This window comes from Balaenoptera ricei, chromosome X (assembly GCF_028023285.1).
Source record: "Balaenoptera ricei isolate mBalRic1 chromosome X, mBalRic1.hap2, whole genome shotgun sequence".
Taxonomy (NCBI): domain Eukaryota; kingdom Metazoa; phylum Chordata; class Mammalia; order Artiodactyla; family Balaenopteridae; genus Balaenoptera; species Balaenoptera ricei.
Genome location: NC_082660.1, coordinates 93,882,850 through 93,895,415, shown reverse-complemented (window position 1 = coordinate 93,895,415; position 12,566 = coordinate 93,882,850). Strand labels below are relative to the sequence as shown.

General features: G+C 44.6%; 1 protein-coding gene across 2 annotated transcripts in view; it reads left to right on the top strand.

Moving 5' to 3' along the window:
• The first annotated feature begins 9,420 nt into the window (after positions 1 to 9,420).
• LOC132356852 (phosphorylated adapter RNA export protein-like) overlaps positions 9,421 to 12,566 on the top strand; it is a 68,370-nt gene continuing 65,224 nt past the window's right edge. Inside the window, exon 1 of one of the 2 annotated variants that reach the window (XM_059909986.1) lies at positions 9,421 to 9,650. Coding sequence is in view for 1 of the 2 variants with exons in the window: in XM_059909983.1 (XP_059765966.1) it covers positions 9,884 to 9,925 (42 nt within the window). In the remaining variant the exon portion in view is untranslated. The other variant, XM_059909983.1, reaches the window with a different exon arrangement.

Below are 12,566 nucleotides of genomic sequence, written 5' to 3'. Positions count from 1 at the left end.
TTTGCAGTATGCCTTTAATGTTACTGAGGCTGAGAAGTCAGCAGGCTCAGGAAAGATCTAGGTGGTATTAAAGGAGAGAGTTCTGACCCCTAGTGAAAGAATTCCTTTTATTGGGTGGGGCAGCCAGGTGTGTACCCTGCCCGGCCAGTCTCCCTCCTCTCCCCTCTGTGAGGCTTCGCAGGGTGGGATTGCTTTCTAGTGCTGCCTGTAAGAGCCACTTTTGTTCCCGATGCTCCTTGCCTCTGTGAGTTGGGCTGGTATAATAGGATATTTAATGGGTACTATAACAGCCCCTTATACTTACGCAGACCTTTGCTCTTTCCCACCAGGGGAAGCATGGGCAGCCACCTTCAGTATTGTATCAGAAATACTTGTAGATTTGGGGCCAAGGATGGCAGCTTTCCCAGCTCCAGCATTGATGCCATGTTCCCTATGCTTTTATAATCCCTTGGACATAAGATTGAGAATCCTAGAGTAGGGTATCTGTGGAGAAGAGGGATGGTGTTGGACGCCTATGATTATAAATCCATCTTACATGAAAATTCCCTAGTCAAACCAAGTTTTGCTTCATGACAGTGTTTTTTTACTTCTTTAGTGAAAAAAATATTCCATGGTTACTGCAGAAATTTTGGAAAATACACTAAGAACAAATATGAGAATAAGAATCACATATAATGCTACTGGATCCGTCAGGGTCCCAGCAGGAAATAAATGAGACCCAAAATGGATGATTTGAGAAATTCAATAGAGAATTTTTTCCCGAGTTGTCAGCAGAGGAGTCACCCACAGACTGGATGACTTAAACAACAAAAATTTATATTCTCATAGTTTTGGAGGCCAGAAGTCTTAAGATCAGGGTGTTGGCAGGGTTGGTTTCTTCTGAGGCCTCTCTCCTTGACTTGTAGATGGCTGCCTTCTCCCTGTGACTTCACATGGTCTTTTCCGCTGTACCTATCTGTGTCCTACTAATCTCTTCTTATAAGACCAGTCATATTGGATTAGGGCCCACCCTAATGATCTCATTTCAACTTAGTTACCTCTATAAAGACTCTATCTCCAGATACAGTCACATTCTGAGGTACTGGGGGGAAGGGGGTAGGACTTTAACATGAATTTGGAGGTGACTCAATTCAGCGTGTAACAGGGTGTTACTACATCTAGACAAAGAAGAGTAGGAGAGGAGAGAAGAGGGTGAGGGGAGGGAGCGGGAGGAGGGAGTGTGGGAGACTGTGGAGTAGGGGTGAGAGGAAGGAGCAGGGTGAGGGGAGAAAATAGGAGTAGTGGGAGGGGGGAGGGGAGGGGGAAATTACTGGAATGGTAGACAGCTGTGTGGAAAGGGCCACCTGACAGCAGCTGGAATCTTTAGGATGCAGTTAGCTCACAGAAACCTCAAAGTAGGCAGAATCCAGGAAGAGGGGCTGGGGTGGTGTACCTGACCTCACTCTTCCCTGCTTTTTATCTCCTGATGGGTATTTCCCTTTGGCCATATTGGAAACCAAAGGGCAAAGAAGACCTTTGATATATCTATATTGGTAAGCTTGGGGGACACAGCAGGGAGGAAAAGTAGATTGGTGGGGGTAGAGCAAATGAGATTTCTAGCACACACATACCTGAAATAACCATTATTCACACTTTGCCATATATTCTTAGAATTATTATGTCCTCTTTGGGACCTAGGGCGTTGGCCAACTAGCGGGATTCTTAACAAGGCCATTTATCCATTGAACTGGAGGCCTAGTAAACAAACGGATGTTAGCTCACATGCTTGAACATGTTAGAAATATCACATTTTAAAACATCACATTTCTAAAAATCACATTGCCTCTAAATGAACATAAATATGACCCTGAGATCCAACCGTAGCATGTTGGTGGGATAGCCACTTCAGTTATTATTGAGGATCCCCCATCTTTATTACGTGTACAAACATTCTATGGTCGCATCAAAGCCTGAGGAGGTCCCCACTGACATCAGAAGTCTGTCCACACTGGTTAGGAATGAGGTGCTCCTTTACTGAATTGGCCCGGTATCTTCAGATCCCTTGTCCCTGCTGCTTCTGTCAACCCTCTGGGTAGGGGGATCTTTAGTAAGACTAGGTGCCCAGCTTCTCTGAGCCCACCACAGAGTCTTCCTTGGGGCCTAATATGGAAAAACATGTCTCCGCTACTGGAAGGACCCATAAACCCTGACCTCTTTTCTCTTGCTGCCTTCAAATGCCCTCCATTCCCATCTAGGGAAACCGTGTTTGATTTTGTCAAGGCATATAGTCCTTTTCAAAATATAAAAGCCACTGGCTTCAAGCAGCTTTCACCTCCAGCTCTGCTATAAACCTCCCTCTCATGGATCTCTGCGGAAAATGGGAGGAGAGAAAAAATAAAAGAACACAATATACATGTTAATATCTCAATGACTAATAATTCAGTATTTTCCAGTTAGGTTCACAGGTAGTTTCTTTCTATTTTAGCTGATTTCTTCTTGTGTCATTTTTTAAAAGCAACACCTTAGGAATATTCAGGAGAGGCCTAAAGTGCTTTGTTAGGACCTAAACCAGGCCATCCTATTGATTAAAAAAAAGAAGGCAATTATAATAAGTATATCCAAATTATTACCCAAATCTCTGTTGATTTAGCAAGTTTCTATATTCTTAAACTACACAGGTGATGTAGTTTCATCTAGCCATCTAAATGACTAAAGGCTTCCCTTCTGAAACTGAAGGGTGGTTTTGAGAATGTATTTACCGCATCAGATTCAGCACCTAGCTAACATGGTGGTTCCATAATAAATGCTATTATAATTGTTATTTATTGTTTTCAGCAACATCATTAACAAGAAAAATAAGTCATTTTCCATTCAGGAGAATGTATGTGGATTTCACAATGGAAGCAGGTTGTGAAATAACTCTCATGACACCCGTAAAACACCTAGAAAGTAAAGGTAGCCATTAAATATAAGCCTTATCTTGCCTAAGAAAATTTTCTGGTACAGAATAAACGTTCAAAAATGATAATCCTCTCTCCTCTTTCACTTCCCAAAAGAAAAGGGTGAATAATATATTTCTAAGATCCGTGGTTCTCAACCTGAGGTCCCCAGACTCTTAAGGGTTTTTAAAGATACCATTAAGAATTGAAGAGCTCTCTTCTCTTCGGGTCTTCCCTCTTCTTTCTTTTTTTCCTAATTCATTATGAAGTAACACCTAGCTGAGCTTTTTCTAGAATCAAAGGAGATAATATATTTTAAAATACATCATGAATTGTGAATTATAATAATAATAATGGTTAACAGTTTGCTTGCTTATAGAAATGCCAGTTATCAGAAGCTGTATATATATATATTTTGAAAGACCTTTCAAAATGTAGAGGTCTAAATAAGGAGGAGCATAGAAGTTGGAGATAGTTTAGATTTTGTTTAAAAATATAAAGTTAGAATTCCCTGGCAGTCCAGTAGTTGGGACTCTGCACTTTCGCTGCCAAGGGCCTGGGTTCCATCCCTGGTCAGGGAAAAAAGATCCTGCAAGTCGTGCAGCACAGCCAAAATAAATAAATAAAAATTTAAGAAGTTAGATAATCAATTTAGAAAAATCTTAGGACAAGCACTAAAAGATTAAAAATAGAGGGGGCTTCCCTGGTGATGCAGTGGTTAAGACTCTGCCTGCCAATGCAGGGGACACGGGTTTGAGCCCTGGTCCGGGGAAGATCCCACATGCCACGGAGCAACTAAGCCCGTGCGCCACAACTACAGATCCTGTGAGCCACAACTACTGAGCCCGCGTGCCACAACTACTGAAGCCCGTGCACCTAGAGCCCGTGCTCTGCAACAGGAGAAGCCACCGCAATGAGAAGCTCACGCACTGCAAGGAAGAGTAGCCCCAGCTCGCTGCAGCTAGAGAAAGCCTGCGTGCAGTGACAAAGACCCAACGCAGCCAAAAATAAATAAATTAAATAAATAAATTAAAAAAAAATAGAATGTGTAAATACCAAAATTCCAAAGAAAACTCCATTGGTCCAGCAGAAGGCAGGAAAGGAGAGGAGGGGAAGGATGCAAGGAACAAACATTATAAACAGAAAACACAAATTAGGAAGGTAGAAATAAATGTAGCTACAGTATGCCAATAATCAAAATAAAGATACACGGATTAAACACAACAGGAATAAAACCTCAGATTGGATTTATTTTCCAGGCACAGAATCCAGTTCCATGCTTTTTCTCAGAGATGCTCTTAAAATTATCCAGAAAAATTCAAAATAAAAAGATGGAAAAATATATACCAGGCAAATACTAGTCAAAAGAAAGCTAGTGTAGCAAAAGTTTTTCCCAGGCCCCATGGCTTTGTAGCTCACTCCAAAGAGCTCTCCAGTCACTTTAAATCACAAATTGAGCCTCATTTCAGTGATTAGAACCCCTAGTCCCAAATAATAAAGGAGCCTTTGAACTCGATTCAGAGTTAAACCTCTCCTCCCTTAGCTAGCACCAACTTCTGGTGGGCCTCCCACTTTGTGGGGAAGGGATGTGCTGGGTTTCTTCTCTTTCCCTATCCTCCCCATTCTCTAGCCCATCAGATTTCTTATGCTAGAGTCAGATCCCATTTCACTGTGCCTCCAAACTCCAGGAGCTACATATCAAGCTTCAAGGGGTCCAGTTAAAGCCTTGGGGTGAAGGGCAAAGCACCGGAACTCTTCCCCCTTGGAAGCCCACTCCAAAGAAATCCTCAAAAAAATTCTTTCTCCATATCTCCTCTCTCTTAATCCTTTTAATCCTTTTAAGTTTTAGAGCTGCTTGGTTATTTCCTTTGAAAACGTGGCTTTAGAATTTCGTATCTATTATATCTTGGTTGCTCATGAGAAAACTCATATTTAACATCCTGTCATGCAAATTTAAACCAATAAATCCCCCAGTCCTGGAAGGTCACCATCTAAAGTTTAAAAAATTTTAAAAGGTAGGGTATGGGCTTTGGAGTATAACAAAACCTAGGTTAGAATATAAACTCTATAATTTACTAGATTAAGGGCCTTGGAAAATACACCTAACCTCTCGGAGTTGTTTCTTCTTCATGTAAGGGAAATACTGCTACCTACCTCACAGGACTGTTATGGGGATTAAAGAGAGAATCAACCCAAAACACCAAACACTGCATCTGGCCCTTAGTGAGCACTCATGAAAATGTTAGTTCCCTTCCCACCCTGCCTCTTCCCTTCCTTGAAAAACATGCCTGTGACACACTCTACCATAAAGAGTATTTGGTAAATGTAACAACAAGAAGAGGAATCACAGGTATGGTCTTCAGTGCCATTTCTGTATTCCAGAATAAGTTGTCTGATGGATACAATATAGGAAAAGGGACAATATTATCATACCATTCTCACTTTGGGAGTTACCCACCCAATGGAGTTGAAGGTAGGAGTCACAATCATCATGCCATTTAACTGGTTCATGTGTTTTCCTGAACCTTAATTTTAGCTTCTAGGTTAAAAATCAATAAAACATATGTACTTAGAGCTGTAGAACCGTAAGACTGAGAGTTCCAGACCCAAGCTCATCAATAGCTACAGGACCTGGTAAGATCCTTCCCCTCTTCTGCCTTCATCTACCAAAGGTGGTAAAATAGCTGATATTATTTAATATGTGTGAGATACTAAGTGGTCTGTATAAAAATCATTCATATAAACCTCACAACAATCCTAAGAGGAAGTAATGTGATTATCTCAGTTTTAGAAAAGGGGCACAGAGGCCAAGGACACACAGCTAAAAGTAATAGACCTGGGACTTGAACCCAGTTAGTCAGGCTCTTAACTACTATACTACCCTGCCTCTCTGAAAAACAGTACAGCTATTGAGAAATGTGAAACGTGAGCTCTCATCTGTGAAAGTACCCTGAGCCTAGGTACCAGTTCAGGCCTTCCTAGAAGCAAATGCCAAGACAAGATTAGGCAACATTAGAGATTTATTGGGGGAGCACTTATGAAAAATAAAAGAGGAAGGACCTGGAAGACATGGGGAAAGCCTTCAGACTGTGATGCACATCTCACACCTGTGAAAGAAGAGAGGGAAGGCAGGCAGACTAGGCAGGAAGAGCCTCAGACTGTGGTGCAATAAGAAAGTCTGGGGACTTCCCTGGTGGCGCAGTGGTTAAGAATCTGCCCACCAATGCAGGGGAGACGGGTTCAAGCCCTGATCCGGGAAGATCCTACATGCCGCAGAGCAACTAAGCCCATGTGCCACAACTACTGAGCCTGTGCTCTAGAGCCCATGAGCCACAACTACTGAGCCCACGTGCCACAACTACTGAAGTCCGTAAGCCTAGAGCCCGTGCACTGCAACAAGAGAAGCCACCGCAACAAGAGAAGCTACCACAATGAGAAGCCCACACGCCACAACAAATAGGCCCTGCTCACCGCAACTAGAGGAAGCCCGTGCGCCGCAATGAAGACCCAACAGAGCCATAAATAAATAAATAAATAAATAAATAAATAAATAAATAAATAATAAATAAATAAATAAATAAATAAATTTTAAAAAAAAGAATGTCTGCACCAGGCCAGTGGGGAGGACAGGCAAAGATTAAGGGAATGCAAAGAGCAGAAACGGCCTGGCTCTGGCTGCCCAACTGTGCTCAGTTAGGGTATGGGAGCAATCTGGGTAAAATGTGGCCTTAGCGTGAATGTCAGGGGAGACCTAAAGGTTCTTTTGAGGAAATATCTGAGCTATGTGACTCCATGGCCACCACAGACCCGGTGACTTTTTCCTGGCAGTCATCCACATACCCTCTGGCGCCTGAGTGTTTTGCAAGAACCCTGAACCCGATCCCTCTACCCTGCCTCACCAGAGGGGCTCCCACTCCCAGGCACTGTCTCCCAAGGGCTTGGGCATCCTGCTTAGCAGACAGCTCTCTCCAGGGTCCTGGACCCTCAATGCTTTCTGCTCTGGAGTTGGCCAGGCAAGTAGCTTCTTGGACACGTGATGGGGATATCAGCCTTCTGTGTGGGCAGGGAAGTGGTGAGGGGGCCAGAGAACCAGGCTCTGGATGCTGCTGACCCTCCACCATCAACGCCTCCAAAACGTCTTCACACCAATCCACAGCCTGACTGCCCTGACCTCCAAGTCGTGGGCTAGGCCTGCAGTGCATAGGGGTGTTCACACAGGAGGTGCCACCCCTTTTCTCCTGAGCTGTGAGACCACGTGCCTTTGAAGCTCCCTTTACCTGGGGGCTCCCGTGCCTCTGGGCCTGGGCTGACGCAGACCTCAGGAGCGCCGCACCAGGCACACACAGACCTAAAGTCACCGCAGAACCACTCAAACAGGTCAGGGCACACCTGAGGCCCTTCTGGGAATCTGAGCAACGTGAGTGGGAGAGGGATGGGTGAGGTCGTGTCTGAGGTCTAACCCCATTTCAGGGGGGCGACTTCACTGGACTCTGACAGAAGGGCCAGCCCCTTCTGCTTCAGCCCCAAGTTACCTGGTCAGGCCCAGCCAGGTCAGACATCTGTTTGCTCAGAGACTGTCCCGACCAATGTTTCCACTTGGGAACCCTTGGGCTTTATCTCCTCCCCTATAAAAGGTTCCCCAAAAGAGACAGGGAAAAGGAAAGAGAGGCAAAGCGCTCTGACCTGCAATGGGACAGTCGTTGTCCTCCTGGTGTGTATGTCCAGGACAGCCTGGCCTTTAGCCTAGAAGAGTCTGGTGCCTGCTGCAGGCTGGAGCAGAGAAACCAAAGTCAGACCACCCTGGAGAGGAGTATGGCTTGGGGGCGCCTTTCCACATCCTGCCCCAGCACCAACCCTCAGTGCCAGGGGGCTGGATTCATTCCATCCTATAAAGCTGGCAAGTGAGTTGCTGGACCCTCAACTCACTCCAGCCAGAATCCAGCCCAATCAGCATCCATCAGGCTACCATAACCTTAAAGAATGGTCTGAAGATTCCCCCAAAATAACACCACTGAGAAAACAAAAAGCCAAGGGTACATTCATTCTTACTTTGCTCCATAGAAACTTAATTATACTTGTCACTTTTTCTTTACAATTTTCAATTTTTCGTTTTAGTGCTTTAGAAAGGCACTCCCCCTGGAATTTTTATGAATATTTTCTTTTAGTTTATTTTTCTCACTTTATAGTATATACTGCCTCTGCACACACAAAAAAACTATGCTTCCTAGTCCCATAGCACCCTCAGCCCCTTGCCATTAGGTGAGGCTACGTTACTAGTTTTGGCCAGTCAGCTGTGCAGAGCAGTGACTTATGTTACTTCTAGACTACAGTGACTTTAGAAGAATAAGAGATTTCTATGACACTCTCCCTTTGCCACAGTGACCAGCGATGTTCCAGGCTGTGGAGCCTCTGTCAGCTGAGGTCCCTGACAGATAGGAAGCAGAGCCCCCTCACCCCTGACCTTCACCAACATTTGTTGGGCACTTATTGCGTGCTAAAACTAAACCCTTACTATGTTAAGCCGCTGAAGTTTGGGGGTTGTTATCCCAGCATAAGCCTAGCCTAACCTGACAAACAGCGATGGCTCTCAAAGTTTAGGATGCAATAGAATCACCTGTGAAACGTTAAAATACATATTTTGTGACAAAAAATATATTGGGGGACAGACATGGATTAGTGATGATAGGAGAGAACTACTCAATTATCGGCTGATTTGACAAATCCTTTTGAATTTTATACTTTTTAATTTTTTTAACCTTATAATAGTATTTGTCACCCAGGTGCTTGGAAAAACAGAAGACGCAAACAAAAAGGAAAAATTAAAAATCCAGAACTCCACACAGATATTGCTAACCTTCTAGTGTGGCATGTTAGGAATTTTCTTTTGAAAAAAGTCCATGTTTTCCCTACAAGAGAGGAATGGAAAAAAGAATGCACAGCACTCCTTTCAAGAGCTCCGTCAGCTCCCCTAATCAGACACACACACGCACACGCACACGCACACGCGCGCACACACACACACACACAGGCAGGCACGCGCGCACGCGGCAGGGCAAGAGTGTGGGGAATGCAGTCCTGAAAAGGATTCGCTTCCATGTCTGCCCGCCCCCGCCCCTGAGGGCTACAGGCACCAGCCACTCTCGCACCCATCTGCTGGGATCCGGGGTGCTTACCTCTCTCCATCTTTCCCTCGACCCGCCCACATCCTCCGCAATAGGATGCTTGCACCCACGCAGGGTTCCCGCCCACCTCCCCAGCATTCCCCATTGCCCACCATTTACTGAATCAAAATGGATAGAAGGCGTGGATGTGGGGTGAAAACTGCAGAACGGGGTCCGCTTCCCACCCCACCCCCCACGCCCCTTTCCTTTCCAGTGGTTTGCAGGTGGCTCCCACCTGCACTTCCACTTCCAGGGAACCGTGGTGTTTTCCTCCTCCTCCTCTTTTTCTGGGCCAGAGGCCAGCCTGCTTTCAATGCAGTAGGGAGCTGGTACTCAAACATGACCGCCGCCCCCTTCCCAGATCCCTCCCCCAAGCCCACCATTTTTTTTGCCCCAAAATGGACCGGAGCAGGGGCAGGAAAGGAGCATAGGCGATGCAGTCCTGGACCCGCAATGGTGTTCGCCCTCGCCTTCGGATAGCCTCTGCTCTTTCAAACCTGCTCAGATCCCCGGCAGGTGGTAGTCACTTCCTCTGGTCTAGTGTCCAGAAGAGCGCCCGCCTGCCTCCAAGGTAAGAGGGAGATGGTGCTCAGGCGGGGGAAAGAGGAGTCAGACTACACAGTGACTGAAGTTCACGTCAGCCCTTTGTCCAGCGAGGCCCATGTTAACAGTGAGTTCAGTTCCCCAATTAACTCTCCCAACAGCACTGCAGCAGGAGCCAGGTTGTTCCTGCCCCGCCCCACTTGACAATCTTTTCAGTCTTGGCCAGAAACTGGAGAAGTGTATCATCTCCTTGGAATTTCTATGCGCCTTTCTCAGATTATCAGAGAGGATCAGCCCCTGAAGGTTAGTCGACCCGTGTCTCCTTCCCCCGCCCCCCCTGCTCCCTAGATTCTCCACCTCCCCTCCCCCAAGACCCGAAGGTCTACCATTTCCCTTGCAGTCCTGTCCAGGCACTGAAATGGGGTTCAGGAAGTAACGATCGGAGTGAGAGAGAGATTTTTTACTAGTTCTTTTTAACAGTTGTCAGTTCTGTGCCTTGTAGTTATTATTATCATTACCGTTATTACTATCAGCCTATGTCCTTTTTACCATTAGAAAATAGAAAAGAGCTATCTATTGTCATTTGGGAAGCAAGAGGTAGATTCACGTGTGTGTGGGAATAAGCAAACAACCCAGCCACCTGTTTTCCCTGCTCAGTGTTAATACAAATATAGATCCTTTAGGCAGCTACGTTTTTGGAAGTTTGAAATGTACAGAGCAGCTGGAGGCTCCTCTTGAGAGGGGCCCCTGTGTGTGTGTGTTTGGGGGGCTGGTCCATGAAGTCAGCCTCTGAGGTCACATAATTTCATAATACCAACTTGGAATTTCAGATTTTAAAAGCTGGTCACATGTCCTGGTCTTCAAGATTATTATTAATTTAACCTCCACAATTGCTCTGTTTCCCAGTTCTCTACCACATCCACATCCCTATTAACCCTTTCCAATTGCAACCAAAATTTCATACTACTTCTTACCATCTCAGGGACAGATCTAGGTTGTGAGGCCTGAAACTTAAGATTCAGGGGACCCTCTTTAAGAAAAAGGACACTAAAAATTTATGGGTAATGCAGGCAATTAGGTGCCAAAGTTAATATTTATTTATAATGAGAAATCACAAGAAATTATGAAATTTGAACAGCTGGCATATACAAAACATCCCAATTTCCATACAAACAATATTTTTATTAATTACTGCCTGGCACACCTCTATGATATTTTCCCTACAATTTTTTTTTTATTATAAACTCTTTGATCCTCTCTTCATATGCCTGTGTAATATTTTTCCTAGAGAAAATGTAAAGATAATTCAGTCTTTCCTTTGCATGGTTAATCAATTTATTATTATTATTGTTGTTGATAAAAGTTTCAGCTTTACAACTCATTCTTGGTGATGGGTGAATTTTTAGTATTATCAAATTTGAGTAAACTGCTGTCTAACTCTGTCAAGTTTCTTTCTTATATGGGCTTAAGATTTAGGTTTTCTTGTGCAGATTCTTATCTTAAATAGTCTTAATAATGACACTTACAAACCAGTTTGATGTCAGTGTCCTGAAGAGGAGCAGAATTTGCCACCCCAAAATATGCCTCCTGGGCATAAAGATTATTTTAGACTGATTATTTTTAAGAAACCCAGACCTAGTGAAACAAGAGGGAAGGGGGCAGGGCACAACCTTTAAAAGAATGACATAGACACGACATAAATGGTTAGAACCAGCTAGGTCCAAGATGGCAGACGAGACTTCCACTAGACCTTGAGCCTCAGTATACGCTTACTGTAGCACATCAGCACGCTAAATGACACACCCACAGGCGCCATGACAGTTCCAAGGCCGACCATAAATGTCAAAAAGTGGGCAGTGGCCCAACTCCTGGAAATCCCTACCCCTTCCCCAAAATAGCTGGAATACTCCTCCCACTCATTAGCCTATGAAATTACCAACCCCTACAAAAACTAACAACCCCATACTCTAGGGCCATTTTTGCCTCTGAGGTGGCCCACACTCTGTCTGTAGAGTGTGTTTCTCTCTAAATAAATCCACTTCTTACCCATCACTTTGTCTCTCACTGAATTCTTTCTGCGATGAGACATCAAGAACCTGAGCTTCATTAAGTCCTGAGACCAGGTGTGTGATCTCAGTTAAAAGACCGTGGGTTCAAGTTCCAATCTGGGTTTTGGCTGAGTTCAAGTCCCAATCTGGGGTTCAGCTGAGTTCAAGTCCCAATCTGAGATGCACGGTTTCACTAGCAGAAGCTCAGAAAACTGGTAAGTTACCCTTTTGTAAGAGAGATTTACATTTATAAGGGAAATCTCCATTTGTAGGGGTGTCTCCCTCTCAGTGCCTGGAGGAGAAGGATGACTAAATCTCTAGAAACTCTTATCAATGGAGAAGGCAACGACTCGAATTTGCATAACAACCTTACTCTTGTTTACTGTGCTTTTCCTGGTCACCTCCCATAACTGGCCACCCACCCACCCCCCCAGCAACATCCTTTGTCTTTAGAAGAAGATGATATTTAAAGTGGTGTCTTGGGCTATTTTGGGGAGTTACTCAGTTTTGCTGGGTCTCTCCTCTGTATACACATTATTATTATTTTTAATATTTATTTATTTATTTGGCTGCACCCAGTCTTAGTTGCAGCACGCAGGATCTTCATTGCCGCGTGCAAGATCTTCGTTGCGGCATGCGGGATCTTTACTTGTGGCACGCGGGCTTTTAGTTGCAGCACACAGGATCTAGATCCCTGACCAGGGATCAAACCCGGGCCCCTTGCATTGGGAGTGCAGAGTCTTAACCACTGCACCACAAGGGAAGTCCCTATACGTGTTATTAAATGTGTTTGTTTTTCTCTTATTAATCTGCTCTTTATGACAGGAGGGTCTCAGCCAAGAACCTAGAAGGGTAGAAGGAAAATTATTTGTCCTCCCCCACAGTCCTCATTGTAG